This window comes from Rhyacophila brunnea, unplaced genomic scaffold (genome assembly GCF_057557595.1).
Source record: "Rhyacophila brunnea isolate RB1 unplaced genomic scaffold, BYU_Rbru_1.0 scaffold_6, whole genome shotgun sequence".
In the NCBI taxonomy this organism is placed as follows: domain Eukaryota; kingdom Metazoa; phylum Arthropoda; class Insecta; order Trichoptera; family Rhyacophilidae; genus Rhyacophila; species Rhyacophila brunnea.
This window is the reverse complement of record NW_028233276.1, coordinates 41,737,089-41,759,498: the sequence shown is the minus strand read 5'-3', so window position 1 is coordinate 41,759,498 and position 22,410 is coordinate 41,737,089. Positions and strand designations below refer to the sequence as shown.

The window sequence follows — 22,410 nt, the reverse complement described above, 5'->3', positions numbered from 1 at the left end:
GCACAGCTATTGAAAAACCATAATTATATTACAAAAAAGTAATGGTTTTAAAGATAAGAAAATAATATGTTTGTGTGAGTATTGAATAATTATGTACATAGATCTATCTGATTTATTACAATCAATGGCATAATGAAATTTTAATGTTTCAATGAAAACTTAGATTGTGTTTAGTTGAATAGGTAGTAAATATTATATTGTTTCAGACAAAAATATGTTTAATCAACCTCTTCTAAAACAAAACTAAAAAGCTGTATTTAATAAGAATCTGCTTTGGGTAACATCGATAACATTTGGAGTTTTAATATTTTGGTTTATTATTGCATGTTTTCAAATCCCCCTATTAAATTACAAAATACTCTCACTGCATAAAAATATGTTGAGCATACATAATTTGAAAACATCTCATGCATATACACACTAGAAAAAATCTTTTGTAGAAAAAAATACGACACCCGACGGGACTTGAACCTGTATCCGCTGGATTACACACACTGGTGAATCCAGCGGGTACAGGTTCAAATCCCGTCGGGTGTCGTATTTTTTCTACAAAAAGATTTTTTCTAGTGTGTATATGCATGAGATGTTTTCAAATTATATATGTTCAATATACAGAATGTTACATTCTTAAATCTTGTGTCTTATTCGTTGAATAAAAAAATAAAAAATAGTTTATTAAAAAATGTTTTGGAAAATGAGCTAAATGGTATAACATAAAATTTGTCAAAATGGATTATGACTAAATGCACACTAGGCGACCACAACTAAGACTGCGACTGAGTAGCTTCGGCCTTTTACATATCTCATTTAATATAAAATCATGTTATTTTGATGCCTACATTGCAGCATTAAGTAGTCGTTAGGATGACAACAAAATCGTCGCTTTAAATGTTACGACATGGCTTTGTTTGCAGCTGAAATTGGACTATTACTTGTACATCTAAGAATCAATCCACTTTCAATTCCAGAGTAAGCACTTGACATTAAACACAAGTCGGAAGATGTCGCAGACCAGTTAAGCTCTTAACTGTTGTCGATTAGAACAAGTTTAGTAAATTTAGAACAAAAGTAAATCACAATTTTCGCTTCTAAGCGGAATATAATACGTCCAGAGAGTCAAGGTTTATGAGGAATGTCTTTTAGCGATTCGCCCAACACATTGATGAGCTCTGAATCAATAATATGCATAGAAAAGCATGTGATTTTGATGTGACACAAGATTTTAAATAAATCTAAATGATTAATAAAAATAATTACAAAATAAAAATAACTTTTTATATACAACGTTTTTAAATTTTCTGTTGAATCATATAAACTTGACTTGACTAGCTTAAACGATCAAAAAAATTTGTATTTGATAGAAATAATACTGAAATGTCATTTTGACACTCATATTGATTTCCATAGTAACGCACGTATATGTTAATAATTTCCTAGCAACCAATAATAGTGGTTTGGTTTACGGATTTCTTCCGAAATAACTTTTTATACAAAACAGAATGAATGAATTTAATTTCACTTAAAAATGGCTAAAAGTATTAAAAAAATGCATTGGCATCGTGTTCTGATATATTCTAAAAGTTTCAAATGTCTAGCTAGTCGGGAAGTTAGTTAAAAATCAATTGCAAAATTTGTACCGGATAAACAACCACCGGACAAATAAGAATACGACCTAATAAAAACGTTGTAATAAGGGTTTTTCATTATTTCTGACCTCCACAGTGGGGAAGTATGTTAACACTTTTTTTTTAAATCGACTGGCTTTTAGACATTTACCGAAATCTTAGCGTCGAAGCACTTGATATAAACACAGATATTGTATGATAGAACAACATATGAATTTGACCCAGCCACAGTAATTGAACCCCTAGATCCTTGGGACATGAGTCGACCATTCTAGCCTCCGGATCATTGTGGGTCAACATGGAAACTTATATACAAACTTACCTAATCTAATATTTGTTTAACTAGTGCTGTTGCCCGAGTAATTATCATTTGAGGTATATTTTGTTGTAAATATTGGAAATTGAATTTATACTGTTGTACACCACAATTAAAAAATATATATGTTGCAGAAACTAGTAAAACTTATCAGTCTTTACAATAATATATTATTATTCAAGGCGTTTATCAAAAAAATATTCACTATTATATTTGGAAACTATTTAAAATGTATTATGCAATGGCCAAAAATAATTTGCTTTAGTTTTCTAGGTTAAGATGTTTAAGACTAGTTCTTTGTACAAATGAATATTTGATTCATATAAATAATTATTAATACATTCACTTGGTTAACATATTAAATTTGTAAAATGCTATTCTCGTAATCTAAAAATAGATGGTATCTTATATTGTTCATAAAAAACTTTATCAAAATAGAATATGAGAAAAAAATATTTCGGTTTGATTTATTCTTTCCAAGATGACACATGAATAATTAATGATAATCGTACAATCATTGACATGTCAACAAACATCAAAGAATAAAATTTTATCCCTCACATTTTTACAAGCAGTGATAACATTTTGAAATACCAGTTTTGTATGTTTACTTCCACGCAAATTTTGATCAAGCGCAGTACATTTTTCACATTCAATCACATTGCCATTCTAAATTGTTATGACAGCTATAGGTAATATTGTGTTTATTTTAAATTGTTATATGCACTTCAGACAGTCGCAATTTGGTTGGTCTGATCAGGTCATTTGTAGACGTGTCGGGTGATGTAGTGGAATGTTTGGAGGCGTGAGTCATCCAACCGTCAGACGGGCTTAAGTGTCAGTTCATGTAAATACAGGTGTTCAATTAATAATTTTTGTTTTCCTTGCATTAATCTCTAATACTATTATTAGTGCGATCCCAAATTTTTAGTTTTTATATAAAATATGAGTCATGGATGGATGTATTCGATTTAGGAAGCAAGAATTGACTGACAAAATCGGGTTGTTTGTAGGCAACACTCTATTTGGTCACGTCGACAATAAAGTAAAATATTTAATATTATGTTGGACCAATCAAATTGAACTGTCTGGATGACCTATTACGAGAAATACACAGACTGCTTACAAAATGAATCTGGTTGCATTTTGCTGCATCTGGAAATGTTTTTATAATAGCTAGTAAGCATACAAATATATTTACACCAGAGCCGGAAATTCAGTTGACCTTTTTACAAGACAGTCCAAAGCGAATTTAATAGTGTCACTTTTTGATGTATCTACATTTTTTATAAGACAGGAACACTTTTCCGTCTCGGTGTGAGCGCTCGGCAAGGATGACCGTCTGGACGGCGAGTGTGGCGGGAATGCGCACGCCGTCTTCTCCAGACTGTTGCTTATCAATGACAGGTTCTTCGGCCACGGTGGAGAGTTGTTGCTTGAAATTGGTGGAGTTATCTCCACATTTGTGAGAGCAGTGAGTCCGTCTTGCTGGCTTGCCAGCATTAGAGCGTCGGGATGACTCCCCCGCTATAGAAAAGATAAATATTAGATTATTAATCAATACCTATGTACAAGAGATTTTTTTAAAAATAGTGTTGGATTTGGGGAAGCAAATCTTACATTCAAGCATGTTATATAAATTAATATCAATCTAATGATAAACGAAACAAAAAACGAAGCAATCGTCTTTTATAATGATAATATTATTATTGCAATCTAGGAAGTTTAATTTATATGAAAGGATGATTTAATTTTATAATGCTAGTATGTCCTCCCTATAAGGTATATTATTTGATTTAAATATGATATTAAATAACTAAGTAATTGTTGCAGTGAAAAAATGTGTTACTGTGACATTTACATGTTTTTCACAATCTGGGTTTATTTCCAAATATCATAAAAATGGTGTTGTACTCGGTGGTTGTCTATAATATATGATATCATACCATAACAGGGAAGGTGAGTTCTGATATAATACAATGATTTGTGATGAGGGGGTTAGGGAACTTGTAGAAAATGTACTAAAAATGTATGTAAAACCAACTCATTTTATTCTGAGAATAAAATATTCTGTGAGAACATAATATGGGGGGAGGGAGCAATAATATGAAATAAATAGATGAGGATAAAAGATTTGTGATGAAGGGGGAGAGGATCAAAAAAACAAAATTTTGCCATGTCATTTATGGACGATTGTATTTTATCTTTATATGGTACAGTTCGGTTATGAGGAATACAGCGGAAAACACATTTTGGAAATACCCGATATACTGGATTATTTGTTAGATTAACTTAACCAAACCTAACCTAAACTAACCCAAACTAACAAATAATCCAGTATATCGGGTATTTTCAAAATGTGTTTTCCGCTGTATTCCTCATAACCGAACTGTACTCTTTATATTATATGATAGAAAATTTTTGTTTTGAAAATACCGTATCTAATCCTTTGTCAACCGTAGGGTTTCAACTGTATATTTGAAATAAGACATAATTTTGTATGCTTCTATAACCACTTATAGAACAAAAGGTCTAGCCAATTACATAAAATAAGTTAATTGAATTTGTTGCCATTTTTTCGTTTATTGCAATTCATATTTTGTGTGTAACGTACTCCTGCAGTTGGTAAGGAATTTCTGTACTTTTAAAAGAAATTGTGTAAATTCTACACAAATGAAGTTTGACGTGTGAAATTATTATAATTTCTTATGGAGGAAGTACAAAGTGATACATATATCTGTATGTGATAGGTAAACTATGTAATGTCCATTTGACAATTTTACAGGAGTTTTTGTTTGCGCTTTAAATATCTGATAGGTATATTTTTTGAAGTTATCTTCTTTTGGGGCATTTGGGAAATCAGATCAGAGTGTATTTTTGACGTGTGACATGTAACACATAATTAATTTTTTTCACACGAAAAAAAACGCACTCGATTGGATTCGAACCACCGCTTGTTCGGTTATCAGCCGAAGGCACTACCTTTACGCCACAATATGATACTGCAATCATGACGATTATACAGTATAATATTATAGTATAGAATTGTTCCGTTGCCTTGGCAGCGAATTTATTATTGTCGGCCATTTGCAATTCCGCAAAAACGTCGAAGTGACAGTTGGTACTTAAAAGATAAAAACAACGAGAAATCATTATGTAATTTAGTAATATAAGTAAAAGTGTATAGAAATAAACCAACGGCGTTCCAATAAACGGTCCTTTTTCTTGAGTGTGTAATTTAACAAGATAATTAAGAGCTAGTCAAAGAATCTAGTTATCACAAGTTTTGTTTTTATTTTGTTACGCCAAAGAAATATAACTTCTAACGCGTGTACATAAGTACACACACACCGATTTTTTTAGTTTTTTTCAATGCCAAAATGGTTTTTTAATGTTCAAGTACCTCCAGAGACATTTTCATATTTTTCTTTGTTATTAAATACATTATGATTATGGGTTACAGCTAATGTAGATAATGATAATATAGAACAACAAAAATGAAAATTTAACATGAAACAGAAATTTCACAAAATTTGTTCTTACCATAGTTTACTTCTCGCAAACAGATATAATTAATTGGTCATGTATTATTGCCAAGTATACGCTGAATGATATTGTGATTATATTAACACGATTTAAAAATAATTCCATGCATTTTCAGTTACTCATGCAAAAAATATGTGTATTCCCTAAATTAGAATTAATTTCTAAATTTATAAAGAAATAAATTAGTACCTATAGGTACGATTATAAAATAATATAGTTTGTGCTTATCAGATTTATAGGTATTATATAACAATTATTGGTTGAACATAGTCTCCAACTACTAATTAGTACAAAAATATAAAATGACATATAAATATAATATTCATAATTTAACAAAAGTTTAAAAATTATATGACAATATAAAAATTATATTAGGGTACATAAGGTTTAAAATTTTAGTTTTAAAGGACAGTGTTTAAATAAATACTATAAAAAATGATTACTTACAAATAATGAAACATATTTATTTGTCGATCTATGCGAATTGTCTACCCTATCTGAAGTTATTATTTTTAATAGAAATTTAAAGGTTTAGGACGATTCGGCATCGGGACAACTGGGTGCTACACAATCAAATGAAATTCGAAAATTAATAGACGTTCGTGAATTATAGGTACTTTAAAAATATATATTTAAAGCTTATATTATTATTATACTATTTAATACTTAGTAAGAATTTAAATATGCACACGTAAATAATGATTTAATTGTGCATATTATGTTTAAGTTCTAATGAGAAGTTCTTTTATTTTTATATGAAGTGTCAGGCATAATAATTCTCAATCCGCAATAAAATATATTACCTATGTTAAGAGCAAAATTAAATAAAACTACTAAGGAGTAGAGAGAAGTTTATTAAACTTCCTTGTTTACTTTCTTTATCAGTAGCGAACGTTTATTAATTTCATTAATGAACATTATTTCATTCGACCGTGCGGTGCCCACGTGCCCTGGCGTCCAGTTATCCTAGTGCCAAATTTAATATATAGCATTAGCATGATTAATCATTTCTGTTTTAGATCACAAGCAGACATTTAAAAAATACACGGGTATTAGTTTGAGTTGTCATCATATTGTTATTTTTGTTTGGGGAATGAAATTTTTACAAAATATTTTAGTAACTCATAAGTTAGTGCCGTAGTAAACACATTGGAGACTAAAAAAATTGCAATGCTAAATACAGAAGGCTACCCAGAAACTATTGCACCATCTGTGTAGAAAACATTGTATTAGTACATTAGGGTTATGATATATTAATGTTGTCTAGTGCACTAATACAGTTAACTGTAAACAAACAATGCAAGAAGTTTGATGCCTTTAACAATGTAACTACGCCAAATAAGTAAATAAAGAGTTAGCACTTCATTTTAGATTTACAGGAGAGGATTTTTAAACACAGGGTGACATCTAACTACTGAAGAGCGTAACTGTTTGGCGTTTTTCAGTAATGTTTACCTTCCCGAATATCCTAGTTTGGAAAATTGATTTAATACACTTCGGAAACGGCTTACTGTTGCTTCGAAGAAGTACATATATGTACGGATCTAGGGTGTAGTTCAAAAGCATCAGAATATCGGCAATCTGGAATACAATTTTGTGCAGGCGAGGCCTTTCATTTGCGGGATGCATCTGTGCCAACAGTATTGATATCTGAAAAATGATAGATTTTTTTTATCTATTAGGTTTCTGATAGATTAGAGTAATATTATTTATTATGGTAAGTAAATACTTTTAATTAATGCATAATCAAATGGTCAGTTTTTAATATTATTAAGAACTGCTACAACTGCAGTTAATTAATTAAAACTGATGTTGAAGAAAACCTTCTTTATTTGCAGCATCTTTGATTGAAACGGTATTTAGGTAGGTAGATATCCCCTGCTATTGTTAACTGTTTGATGTCTAACTTTAATAAAAATATAATATTAACCATTGAGTAAAAATACTGATCAATTGAATAAAAATACAAATCTCATTTATATAAAATACTGCCAAAATGATACAAATAAATTAGAATATTGACCAAACAATTTTTAAAAACTAACCACAAAATTAGACGTTACATACCATTTGAGGCATCCAGCAGATGATAAAGCAGACAGACAGTGTTGCCATAAGTCTGCTGAACGCTATCTCATCCGGTGTAGCTGTATTATAAACAAGAGGATCGTTGAGGTTGGTTATCGTCAAAGGTTTGCCTTTACTCGACGTCCTTGATATCCGTCTGACAAGTAAGCTCTGGTCTCCTCCTCGACAACTGCTACGGCATAACACTCGGATCACTGCCAGGTTGCACCAGACCAGACAAACGCAAAGTAAGGTTCCTGAAGTTTAAATGAATAATTTAATTTTTATGGAGTTTATTTACTGTAAAGTTGGATCTACATTTGTTACTTAACCACGTTACTTCTACTTGTAATTATGTTTTGTAGTAAAACACCCGACGCGACTGACGTCACTGTGTTCTAGTTTTCTCGTAACTCAAATTCAAATTCAAATTTATTTATTTTAATGAACATAACAGATTATAAATTTAAAGCGTTCACGACATGACATAAAAGAAGTGTTAAGAGCATACTTCAGTGAAACGGCAAATAATTTTCAGCAATAGGTGGGACGTAATTTTGCATGCGTTGCCAGTCGGAGAGCGATAATTGACCTGTCAGTACGTCAATTTGTTTTATGATGGCGTCGGAGGAATGTTATGTATTTACTCGAAAAACAAAACATGGCAATGAATATATTATTATTATTACTTAAATAACAATAAACATAACATTAAATGGACGCATGTTGAATTTTTATGACAAATTATGTTTTGTTCGTCAAGCGTTGTTTGCACAATCTGCGCGTCGCGTAGTCACGATCGTTTTAGACCGTGCCTCAGCTGAAGTATAGTCTTAACAATTTTTCAAATAAAAATACAGAGCAATGTGAGTTAATAATACAATAAGTAATAAAATAAGAAATAAAATAACATAAACAAAAGTAGCAGAGTGAACTATTGATAGATCCTATATTAAAAATTTATAAAACAACGTCCACCTAAATTCATCCTCTGACATGTCCAATACTTGTTTAAGTGGTAACGCGTTACTTTCATTGGCACAGATAGATTACTTCAAAGACATCTCACAGGGCAGCCAAACCTGGTAATGAGACAACATTGTAAGGAAATAGGATACTGTTTACAATTGATATCAAGTAACAGGTCTAGGAAACAGGATCTGGTAACCGGGCGAGGTGCAGTAACAAATATAGATCTGACTTAAGGGGTTTAATTATAGACACAGTGACAATTTACATTGATTGATGATTCCATAATGTTTTTAGTGTGGTTGAGTTGGTAATGAATGAAAAAATAATATTCTACATGTTGGTGCATTGAAACATGATGTCTACATACATTATTTTTTAACTGCCATCTTTGGCAGCTGTTTTGAAATTTCATAATTATGTGTGTATGACATTCCTATACAATTTTTGTGATTGTTCATCTAGGTATGGTAAATATAGACAGCAAAACGTTGGAATTACTAAACAATTCGAGTCAACTGAAAGTTCCAATAGAAAGTTTTACCGAACTTATTTTACTATATAACGTGATGTGAACACGCGTGTTGATAAATTAGGTATATTTTGAAAACTACTTATAGATGATAGTGAAATTAAATTTGGTTTTATTCTCTGGTTACTTTTTATTTTATGCGGTCATTAAAATTTGATTACCATGGTGGGAATCAATCCCATGGTGAGAAATGATAGGGCATTACCATGGTACTTCTTACATTATATTATAGGGTTCGAAATGGACCGGAGCGCACCGGAGCGCCGGTTCGTGAAATCGACAAAATTATGTCTCATGGAAAAATTAATTTGGCCGTCTGGTAGATAGGTCATATTATAATAAGAAAATCTAACACTTATTCTTGTTTTCTATTTCGAGCGCTGATTATCTATATATATAAAACAAAGTCGGGTTAGTTACACCATTTATAACTCAAGAACGGCTGCACCAATTTTTATAATCTTTGATTTGTTGGATTTGTCTCCACTCCGAATAGCAGAATAACTATTAAAATATCGGATAAATCACGGAAAAAATAAATTATGAAGAAAATTCATTTTCTCATACATTTTGTATGGAAAGGCTTTTGACTGACATCGATGAATTTGAACGATGAAAACCTCGCGCATTCGAAAATAAAAGAAAATCACAAAAAATTTAAATCCGTATACAACGCCATCTCTGATACATGACAGAAACAATAAAGAAGAAACAAACAAACAAAAGAAAGAATGATAGTCGAAATGTCTAACTGTCAATGGTGTAGTGTGCCCAACATTTCGTGCTTCATGTCAACAGCTCAATTTGCTTGAAAACGGTACTCATTAGGATATGACAATCGCTGAAGCAATTGTTTCTGCATCTCCAAGTCAGATACGCACATTATTTGATATCATTATTTGGACATGCTTACATCGAATCCACCTGAACTGTGGAACAAGTAAAAGGATGACATGTCAGAAGACATTTTACATCGAATTTGTGTCAGTTCAAGAATACCGATCTCGAGGTGAATGAGGAGATACATAACCAGGCTTTGCTTTTGATCGAATACATGTGTTACCTCATGTGCGGCAGTTTTTTAGTCAAGTTAGGAATGCCAACGCCACATCGTGGAATGAACGACGCTTTCAATTGAGAATTGGAACGTGATCGTGAATATGATCGAGATGCATTGAACCAATCAGTTCGAACGAATGTACCACTGTTGAACCCTCAACAGAAGGAAGTGTACGATACGTTAATGAAGGCAATTGATGATGGAAATGGTGGCTTATTTTTCCTCGACGCGCCCGATGGAACTGGGAAGACATTCCTCATGTCATTGATTTTGGCTACTTTTCGTGCGAGATCCGAAAATGCTGTAGCAGTTGCTTCTTCTGGGATAGCGGCCACGTTGTTAGAAGGATGCCGAACGCCTCATTCAACGTTGAAATTGCCGACTGAAAAACCGATACGCAACATTGCGAAATACTCAGTAATGGCCAAAGTTTTGTTAGCAAGTAAAATCATCACCTGGGATGAATGCACAATGGCGCACAAACGCGCATTGAAAGCACTCAATCGAACTATGAAAGATCTGCGCAATGACTCAAGAAGTTTTGGAGGCGCAATGATTCTACTATCTGGCGATTTTCGCCAAACACTACCAGTCATTGCAAGATCGACCGCTGCTGATGAAATAAACGCTTGCCTCAAATCATCGACTCTGTGGTGCTATGTGAAAACACTTCAGCTGACGACAAACATGCGAGTTGCATTGCTAAACGATCCATCTGCCGAAGATTTCTCCAAACAATTGCTGACTATCGGTAACGGCCGTGTTCCTGTCGATGAATCGAGCGGATTCATTTCGTTTCCGCTGAATTTTTCCGATTTCGTCTCAACTAAGGACGAACTCATCAACAAAGTGTTACCAAACATCATTGCTAATCACAAACATGACAATTAGTTGAGTGAACGAGCATTCTTGCGGTAAAGAACAAAGATGTGGATCACTTAAACTTCACAATTCAAAATCAAATCGTTGGTTCACTGCATTCCTTCAAATCTATCGTCTGTGTAACAAACGAAGACGAAGCAACCAACTATCCAACTGAATTCTTAAACTCATTGGATCTGCCTGGCTTGCCACCGCACAATTTACGACTGAAGCTTGGCTCGGTAGTCATCATTGAATTGAAATTGAATTAAAATATGTGAACTTGCCAGACCCAGGATTCGAACATGGGACCCTCGATACTATAGACCGGCGCTTAATCCACGCAGTCATAGTGTGTGTACAGTGTGTACAGTTCAATATAATTAAAATACTTTTCATTTTGATTTGATTTTTGCACATTTATTGAACTTATTCAATATGAGTATTCATTTTAACTTAATAAAAAACTGAATTTAATTCAGCTAATAAGTTAACACAAGATTATTGATTCTGAGGCGGTACGAAGTTTGCCGGGTCAGCTAGTATATATATATATTATAGTTATTTATTTATATTGTTTTTCCCTACAACTACCGATTGTTCAGGTTTAGATACCTAACATATCCCAAATGCATTATTTTCGACTTCGAAGGATTCACTGTACGTCTGTTAGATTAATTAATATGTTACTTGCCAAATGTTAGCACGACGTAGGCATATGCGACGTCCACAGGTTCCGTAGCATCTCTGTAGCGAGAACAGCGGTAGTAGGACGCTTCCTCATCATAGTAGATGCCAAAACCCACGAAAGGAAGGCACGTGAGGATTGCCGCACCGATCCACAGGATGAGTAGGGCTTTGCGGACCACGTAGTACGTCACGTGCTGAAAAAACAAACAAAAGAATACATCATTGTGGCAACAACAAATTAATGTGAGCTGAACAGTGTCCCGTACTTTCAATAAAATGTACATAATTTGAAAACATCTCATGCATATACCTACACACTAGAAAAAATAAGCGAAATTCGATAAGCATACTGGCGCGAATCCAGCAGATACAGGTGCAAGTCCCGTCGGGTGTCGTATTTTTTTAATGATTTTTTTCTAGAGTGTATATGCAGGAGATGTTTTCAAATGATGTATATTCAATACATTCGTCACTGTACATGCCAATTGTCGTAACCCTCAAATGTCAAATTGTTCAGGAAGTGAAAACAACTGTGGGCATTGGATTTACTTTTATTTAATATATGTATGTAACATTTATTATTTTATATATATTATTTTATTACAGATTGAGTGGCTTATTCTGTACGTACCCTGTGGCTTACGTTTAGAGAGGGTTACAGCATTTGGCTAGAAATTTTTTGTCAAGTTACAAATGGCTTAAAAATAGTTTTGAATTATTTTGATATGAAATAGTTTTTTGGGATTTATGATACTTGGCCAGTTCGTCTAAGAGTATGCAAAAGTCCATTACCATCAAAATATCACTCTGGTGAATAGTGAGGGTTACGGCAATTGGCCTGTACAGTGACGTATAGAATGTCACATTCTCAAATCTTGTGTCTTATTAGTTGAATAAAAAATGGTTTATTAAACTTCAATAAAATATAATATTTATCTTTAACATACATACTTTGAAAACATCTCATGTATACGCCTACTAGAAAAAATATTAAAAAAAAAAATACGACATCGACGGGACTTGAGTTTGTAACCGCTGGATTCGCACCAGTGTGCTTTTCTATTGTTAATATAAATTGCCGTAAGAATGTTATTTGTCAGGTATCAATAAAGTTGAGAATGTCTTTCTATACAGACGAAACCGGCCCTGATCTTTATTAAATTATGTGGAATAAGTATATTATTATTATATTGTGTTTTATTTTAATACAACGTCTTTTCACCAATAATCGGCAGAGTTTCAGTACACGGGTACAGAGGACACTTTTTGTTACTAAAGACAAAGGTGCATGGTTGTTACAGCATTCCCATGCAGCTTCGTTTCGGGACAAGGAAGTGTGGCACTATAATCTTTTCATTCTGACATGATTATAATGTCATGGAAGGCGGCCGTGCACAAATACATGATGGGTGGAGATGAGGTAACTCAGATCACTTGATGCAGATAAAAAATGTGAATTAATCAACGTAAATAATATGTACGTATCTCTCTATTGCTTTTGTGCTTCACTTTTCAAATAAAGTTCTTAATCGTCCATTATGTTTTAGATTCAAATAAGTATGTTGAATAAAGTTAGTAGGCATCCAGGCAATTTTGTTTATAAGTATAAGGGTAACTTTGATCCAAATGTCAATCTTTGCTATTTCATAGAAATCAAACAATAATATGCAAATAAGCTAGATTTGAAGGAAAATCACACAAAAGGATCAACACTATCAGAATTGACTGTAAGCTAACAATAGCATATCTACTTAGTATTTTATAGATGCTCATTTTTTTACATCGATGTTTAAAAATAAAAATGTAATAAATTGCGAACGTGATATGAAATTCTGTAGGTATGGTTTAGAAAATATGTTTTTTTGCCTGCCATATAGGCACTATGTATATTGTATATATAGCAAGCGATAATAATATTAAGTGATACTAATCTAATATACCTACCCATGAATGTGTAAATATAGTACGAAGATATCACGTCAGGAAAATGATATTTCGTGTTGAATGGTGTGTACTGCGTAATATTTTCAATCAGACTTATCACGGGAAATTGGAAAATTTTTAAGAAAATTTTGAGTGTAAAATATCTGTTCAATATAAACTTATTTCAGAATGCTGAGAATGATGTATTTTTAAAAGATACCACCGAACCGGATGCTTTATGGAAATTGAATTTAAATTGTAATTAATGACAGTTTTGTAACATTTCATAGGAATCGTTTTGAGCGACCTTTGTTTCGTTGTTCGGTACCTTTAGGTTTCATGTATTGCATGTCTATCTATGAGGAGATTGAAGCCCAGACTATGAGATGAGATCAAGATAAGAATTGAGATGACAAGAAGCACTTTTCACTAAATGAAACATCTTTTCTACAGTCTACGGAATGGAATCCTGGATGTTGAAGAAATGGACAATCAAAAGACTGGATGTTTTTAAGATATTCCCGTATCGGCGTACGATGAAGATTTCCTTGGCTGATCACAGGAGGTTTTTAGATGAGCTAGAAATTTTAGCTATCATCGAATAAGTAGTGGATATGATTAACGCCAGAGCTCACGGTTCAGGGAAATGTAGTGGGCAGCAGAGGCGTAGGCAGAAGGAGATTCTCTAGGCCACGCCACCTCCACAAGTGGCGTAATGTCCAAGGTGATGGTGATTGGCTCAGGAGGATTTAGTCGTCAACCATAGCAGATGGCACCAAAATGAGAAAAAGAAAAATATTTAGCATTTCGCAGAAAACAAAATTCGTATCCACGTAAAGCTGTCAGAGTATTCTATTTTAATAAACAATTTTTCCTATTCAACAAATAATTCAAAATTATGTATATTCTATTTTAAATAATTTACTTTTGTATATATCAATTGCCTCAAAGTCATATGAAAATCATAAATGATAAAATTTTTCATGAATTAAAATCATTTATTATATAAATAATTGCATACGGATGGAAATTTCAACCTTGCTTGTAAATGTATTGCTACACCATATCGCTCGGAATGCAATAGTTGTGGGTCCCATTCTGTGCAAAAAATCTATATTTATTTGTAGGTATGTATGACATACGTTTCTGTTGGGTTGGGGAAAATTGTGTAGACATGACTGTATGTATAATGAAAATCCTGATCCTGGGGCCTATATTCTGTTAATGCTGCATGCCGATAATTAATAATACACACCAGCACATTTCTGTGGTTTAGGGGTAAGTCAGTTTAGTTGCAGGTTGCAGTAGTTGAGATAAATCTCAAATAAGATTTTGAAATAAATCACAGTTTTTAAAATACTCTTGCTTAGAAGTTAATAATAATTATTGGTGTATCTTTTTTTATTTCTTTTATATTATTTTTGTACTTATAATTAAGTTTTTGATAATATTCTGTTAAGTATAGTCAATTTTTTGAATAATTACTTAAATGATTTTCTCAATACAAGCTATTTCTATAAATTAAAATATTCATTTATTTTGCTTACATGTGACAAAGTTATAGTATATGGTCACCTCTTTCCGATAAGAAAGCTAAAGGCGAACTGTACTACGGTGAAATATTGTACGTACAATTTACATGTAAGAAAAAATTACGCGCTGTTCTGTATTTATAATTTAATTACATACCTATTTTCTACTGTATTTCCCTTGTATTTAGGTAGTTTTTATTACGTATATTGTAAGTGTTTTAGGTAAAAATCGGTTTACAGGAAGCCAGGCGGGAACCGCGCCAATTTTCATAGTCGATTTTGGCAAAATTCACGAATTCAAGAATAAAAACCTCCAGTAGGTATATCCAATATATCGGCTATTTTTAAAATTTTGTTTCTGCTGGCTTCCTGTAAACCGACAAGAACCGTGTTTTATTTAAACATGGTTTTATCTCAGTACTGACCCAAATAGGTTGGACGGTCTTTAATACTTTGGACGCGGAAGACGCGCACGGCGCGTAATGACCAGGCGGCCGATCGATGTAATTAACGTGCATTTTAAAGGGGGCAATTAAATCTCATTATCTCTTCAGCAGCGAAAGCGTTAATATACGACCATATTTCCGATACAAAATTTCACAGTGAAGTGTGATACGGCGAACTGCATACGTATATATTTCAGGACACGACAAAATCTATGATCACAAAAAAAGAATACAATTATTCTTTACACACATTGACATTAAAATCTTAATTTCGTAAAAACGCATAAGAACCACAGAATTATCAAGATCGCATAGTCATTCGGTCGCATGACGAAGGCGACTATTTTATTATTTTATTACAATGTTTTTATTAGGTCGTATTCTTATTTGTCCGGTACAAATCTTGCAATCGATTTTTAACTAACTTCCCGACTAGCTAGACATTCGAAACTTTTAGAATATATCAGAACACGATGTCAATGCATTTTTTTAATACTTTTAGTCATCTTTAAGTAGAATTGAATTAATTTTTAGTTAATTCTGTTTTGTATGAAAAGTTATTTCGATACCATTATTGGTTGCTAGGGAGTCCTAGCAACTAAATTATTAAATAATATATACATGCGTTACTATGGAAATCAATATGAAATGACATTTCATTATTCAGTATTCCTATCAAGTACAAATTTTTTTGATCGTTTAAGCTAGTCAAGTCAAGTTTATGATTCAACAGAAAATTTAAAAACGTTGTATATAAAATTTCTTTTTATTTATTTATTTACCTTATTACTATTATTTACCTACGAGGTCCACGAAATTATATAACTAACATATAATAAATATTCAGAAGGTACTCATATGTGACAAATTTATAAATCCTAAATAATGGCTTTGTTGAAATCTGTTCACCCGCAGCTAGATTAACATTAGATTTGTGGCGGAATTGATTGCGTAAAGCCATCCCTGGAAGATGGGGATTATATTGATCACTGTGGTTGTCCTCCAACGATCACAGCTTGGGGACGATCCAGAGATTACCCGTTCTCTTAAGCGCGATTCACTTAGATAGAAGATTTTGTACTTATCTCGGATACATGCTGTGTAAATACGTATTCCATTTCATAGAGCTTTGTTTAAATCGAATAAAAAGTTGAGGTTGTTATGTAAAGTTTAATTATTGATTTGTTGGCCCAGACGAAAACTGAACCGAGATGCGTTTATAAATGAGAGTCAGTCATATAGATACTTCAAAGTATTTAAAATACATAGATGGCGATCAAATGATGAATGGTTTTATATATAGGGCCGCCTGAATAATGTCTTCAAAAGTGTTCAACCCGTGTGTGCTTCCCGTAATCACATATACGTGTGAAACATGGGACCTAAGTAAAAGAGAGATCCAGAAACTTAGAGTAGCACAACTTGGTATGGATAGGTGCATGCTGGGCATAACGCGAAAGGACACAAAGATGAGTGAGTGGATAATGAATGAGACAAGGGTTTGCTATGTCCGTTATAAGCCTCAAATGGACGTGGGCTGGACACATATCTTGAAGAAGGGACAATCGTTGGACAAATCTAGTCATCCAGTGGTATCCAAGAGGTATAAAACGTCCACAAGGTAGACCTAGAGGCAGCTGGATCGATGAAATGATAAAGTTCTGCGTAAGTACGTGTCTACGCAACGCACAGGACCGATAGAAGCGGAATCAGCTTGGAGAGGCCTTCATCCAGCAGTGGATAGATTCAGGCTGATGATGATGATGATAGGGAAGATAATATAATATGATATAGCTTATAGCCAATCAAAGTTTTAGGGTTGCTTTTTATTATCTCGAATCGTTTCATGTTACGGTGGGAGAACGCGAGATGAAAATGTCACTGACATATTTTTCAAAAATCATAGACATTGAAGTTATCTGAACGAGGGACAATCAATTTGCATTGTTTATTTATTCGCAGATGATTGATTCCATTTTATTGACGTAACTGTTTTGTAAATAATAAAATTGTATATTTTCAAATAATCATAATAATATTATTATTATTATACAAACTACGTATAAAGATATAGAGCCATATGCATAGTAGACATATGCGTAGTAGTATGATGTTTGCCGCCCCCCACCTAACTATCGCTAAGGTTAAGGGCAGTGTGATGTTCTACAGTAATGTTCCCTAAATTGTATTCCGTGGAACTCCAGGGTCCTGCAAGGAAAAATTAAGGACATTCCGTGTATTTTAGCTATTCGTATTTTATACTAAATCCACTTAAATTATTGCGTTGTCGGTACTCTGGATTAAATTATAAAGCTCTGATCGTGACCCCTTTTTATGGTAGTAATATGCGACCCTTCACCATATTTATTAATCAGGAAACACACACAAAATTTAACACCTGAACTATCATTTAATTATATCAATAATCACATCATATCAAATCCTATAGCACAGCCAAATACTTTACAATTGTAATAATATTTAAGTGAAATCGATTTTAATTTTAATTTTTTAAATTATATATTTTTTAACTATTAAATTAGATTTGTGGTGTGTGTTTATCTCACTTAACTGAACAACTCGCAACGCCGGACCCCACCTAGGACCCGGGGCCCCAGGCTACAGCCCTGTCTGCCCCTCCCTTGTGGGAGCCATGCTTATTATAACATTTTTCAATTACAACACAAGCTGGTGATTCTATCGCGTTTTTAGTAGTGTACACTCGGACAAAAGGCGGATTTATTTTAATTTCAGCTATAAAGTAAATGATATACCTGCGAGTGTTCATCTAAATATACTAAATATTGATGGTTTATTGGGGAAATAAGTTAGTTTACATTGTAAGGCATATTTATTACAGTGCAACATTGGCATATAGATATAAAAAATAAAAGTGTAATGTTTGCTTTAAATGAATCTTCAATGATAAATGACTCGTATATAAATTAATAATGAGCCTTAGTTACCCTTTTCCAGCTTCATTTAAATAATATATTTACGTTCTGTTTATGTGAAAAAGGTTTTCTTTAAAGTCTTCAGATTCTATATATATATATATAATAATATGTACCTATATTTAATATAAATTATTTTTTTAAGAAGAAGATCAATGAAGCCATTAATAATCTATGGGATAAGAGTTTCCGCACAGGAAATTATTTATAAAATACGTCAGATGTCGAAAAAGGTATTGAACTTTGAACTTTGATCACTTTTAAAAATGGGTAAATGTAATATTAAAATAAGGTAAACCTTTACTATCGCCGAGTAGAGATTAGCATAGCCAGTTGTTGAACGGTGGGTCGTGGATTTAAACTCTGTGACTAGGACTGTTTTTTTTAACTCAGTATGAATGACAATTATGTATATCAGAATTATAACATGGGCCAATGCTCTCTCTCCGCAAAAAATCTAGATGTAGGTACACTGTTAAAAAGTTTTTGTTCGGTAAAAGGGACATATCAACATACACGAGAAAAAAGTCAGAATTGAAATAACATAGCGTTAAAGATGCACGAAAAATTTTAAGGACAATTTTTATTTTAAATAATCAATATAAACATTAAGAAGTTTTTTTTTAAAATTTATTAGCTGATTTACAATAAAAAACTGTTGAATGAATTCATCGTATTATTTGGCATATAATATTATTTATTTATGCTTATTTTATCATTTAAACCTAGTTTAATAAATTATATTAAGGGGGGACATGCTCGTCGTAGGTCAAAATTGAGTTTTTATTGTATTTTCAAACCATGATCCTGGACACTCCTTAAACGTTGTAGATAATCTATTTTTTTTTTAAATTTATTAGCTGATTTACAATAAAAAACTGTTGAATGAATTCATCGTATTATTTGGCATATAATATTATTTATTTATGCTTATTTTATCATTTAAACCTAGTTTAATAAATTATATTAAGGGGGGGCATGCTCGTCGTAGGTCAAAATTGAGTTTTTATTGTATTTTCAAACCATGATCCTGGACACTCCTTAAACGTTGTAGATAATCTATTTATATAATTTTGAAGCATTATTATCTTTTACAGTGATTTTAAACATTTGATGACTGCATAAGGTATTTTTGTTACATAAAATAGTATTCTTTTAAACCTCTCGCTCTAATGTTTTAGAATATAGTCATATTTCAGTACATGCATGTGCAGTGGTATTAAGATTTTTTACATTTTTTTAATTTTTAAACGCATTTATAAAACGATTAGTATAATTTATATCGACATTATTATAGTGAAATATTTACGATAAAAAATTATATTGATAATCTCTGTGATCCCAAATTTGACAAGAATTAGGCATTTTATAATTCAAAAAATGGGCAAAATTAACACATTTGAAGATAATTCTAAAGATACTAATTATAAGCTATGTCTTTGACCATTCAAGTGTGATAAACATCCTATGGATAATAATTGCTTTATAATAATTATTGACCTAAGAATAAGGTAGTGTTTTTTTGAAATACGCCATTTCTTTTGGCATTCCCCAGTGGTTAAGCTACAACATACGGCCGTAGCCATTAATTGACAAAATAAGACTGAAGTGGGGACTAAGATCATGTTAACGCGCGTGTTTGAACATGTACCTAACCGATTTTTTTTAAACGGTATAAAGGATAATAAGGCTTCAAAATTATATAAATAGATTATCTACAACGTTTAAGGAATGTACAGGATCATGCTTTGAAAATACAATAAAAGCTCCATTTTGACCTACGCTGAGCACGTCCGCCCTTAAATACTACCTATATGACGAGTTTATAGTATTTCATAGAATTAATCTATTTTTTTAAATTAAAAAAGATCAATTTTTATAGAAAATATGAATGTGTCAAACATGAAATCCTTTTTATTTATATCGATTCTAGCTTTGGTATTGTGGTCGGAGTATCTGTTATACTGTGCCTATATATTTATAATAATACATATTACGCACGATACTCTTGGAACCTGTGCTATCCTTGACTATTTTGAAATGAGACAAATTAGCACTACCGATAGTACCGACAGAGAGCTTATCACTATCCCAAGTGGAATACTAGTATGTATCATATATCAGATCAAATCAGATTACATATCTATACATGTTTGATTCTAGTCTCTGTTCTAACGAAATACAATGCCGGACCATGGTTCCGGTATAAAATCTGATTCTACTTCATTGGATTCGCGCCAAAAACATTCGAATGGTCTTTTAAATTTACGGAAATGATTTGAATTTAAAAAATGTAATCTTTGCTATATTTTATCAACAGAAAATTTGTATCAATCACAATTTTTTCATGTGTGGATAATAAAATTTAGACGTCATAAAAATATACAGAAATTATTAACAAGCGCAATAGTTTAATATGCATGTAATTTTACAATAAATACGTAACTAAACCCACAGAAAAATGCATTAAACTTTATGTTAAATTTGACGTTTTCTGAAAACTTACATAAGTACTGAATATTTTATTCGAATGATTTACGATGAAAGATGCTATATTTTAACCAACATTTTAAGAACACGTGAAACTGCTGAATCCTAAAAACTTTACGGGGTGCAGGTTACGATTCGGGATTATTCAAATTATTAAATGAAGGTTCCGGTTTCCAAATAATTAAGTATGTAGATTGCAGATCTCATGATTCCGGAGCTCTGGTACAATACAACTATACTGTGGATGTATGTAATTTGTGGGGTTGCCAAAAGTTGGTAAGTCTCGAAATCATGTTATGGAATAATTGCAATTTGAATGTTTCACATGTCCTCTAAAATCAGGTACATATAATGCTAATTTCGTTATGTTTTATGTACATGTCCTATATACGAGGGTAGCCGTATATATTTCGGGAACAACAAACAAAAACGATTTTTTTATCAATGAAAACAGTTTTATTGTTTTTCAAAATATTCTCCACGATAATTTATACACTTTTCCATACGTTTGAACCAATCTGAAAAGCATTTTTGCCACGTTGCAGAAGGTAACTCCAAAACATGGTTTTTGAATGCATCAACCGCCTCTTCTGGTGTAGAAAATCGTTGACCATGCAATTTATCTTTGGCTGTCGGGAATAAAAAGAAATCATTTGGTGCCAAGTCGGAGCTGTATGGCAGATAACCCATCAATTTGATGTTTTGAGTGCTCAAATAGGCGCTTGTTTGAGCCGATGTGTGAGAGTTCGCATTGTCTTGATGAAGGATGATTTGATGCCGATGGTTGCTTTTCCTTATTTCACCAAAAACTTCTGGCAAAAAAATGGATCTGTACCATTCAAAATTGACCGTTCTACGATTTTCTAAAGGCACAGTTGCGACATGGTCCGTTTTTCCGAAAAAAACAGGCGACCATTTGCTTCGAAGTGCTTGAGCGCGAGCAACTTTTGTTGGTTTAAGCTCATTTTGGAAGACCCATACGGTCGACTACTGTTTACTTTCGAGTTTATACGTTTAGATCCAAGATTTGTCACCTGTAATAATCTAATAAACGTTTTTTGAAGCACCTCGATCGTATTTTTTTGAGTATTTCATTGCATTAATCGACACGAGCCTTTTTTGTGCGATTGTAAAATTATGCGGGATCAATCGCGAACATAGCTTCTTCACGTCTAAATGTTCATGCAAGATCGTATACACGCTGGTGTTACTAATGCCCAGAGATGCCTCAATCTTACAGTATGTCACATGACGATCTTGCATTGTCAGTTCACGCACAGTATCGATGTTTTCTGGAGAAACAACCGATTTTGGACGACCTTCACGCGGCTCGTCTGTGAGCAAACGACGACCACGATAAAATTCGCTGAACCAGCGATATACCGTAGTTTTTAATGGT

General features: G+C 32.7%; 1 protein-coding gene across 2 annotated transcripts in view; it reads right to left on the bottom strand.

Moving 5' to 3' along the window:
- Positions 1-2,660: 2,660 nt before the first annotated feature.
- LOC147065694 (prostaglandin E2 receptor EP3 subtype) overlaps positions 2,661-22,410 on the bottom strand; it is a 107,039-nt gene continuing 87,289 nt past the window's right edge. Inside the window, exons 3-6 of one of the 2 annotated variants that reach the window (XM_085956912.1) lie at positions 11,671-11,860; positions 7,555-7,811; positions 6,999-7,137; positions 2,661-3,468 (exon numbers count right to left, since the gene is read on the bottom strand). In XM_085956912.1, the coding sequence (XP_085813038.1) occupies positions 3,203-3,468; positions 6,999-7,137; positions 7,555-7,811; positions 11,671-11,860 (852 nt within the window). In that variant the 3' untranslated portion in view covers positions 2,661-3,202. Of the gene's footprint in view, positions 3,469-6,942; positions 7,138-7,554; positions 7,812-11,670; positions 11,861-22,410 lie in introns of both variants that reach the window. The other variant, XM_085956911.1, reaches the window with a different exon arrangement.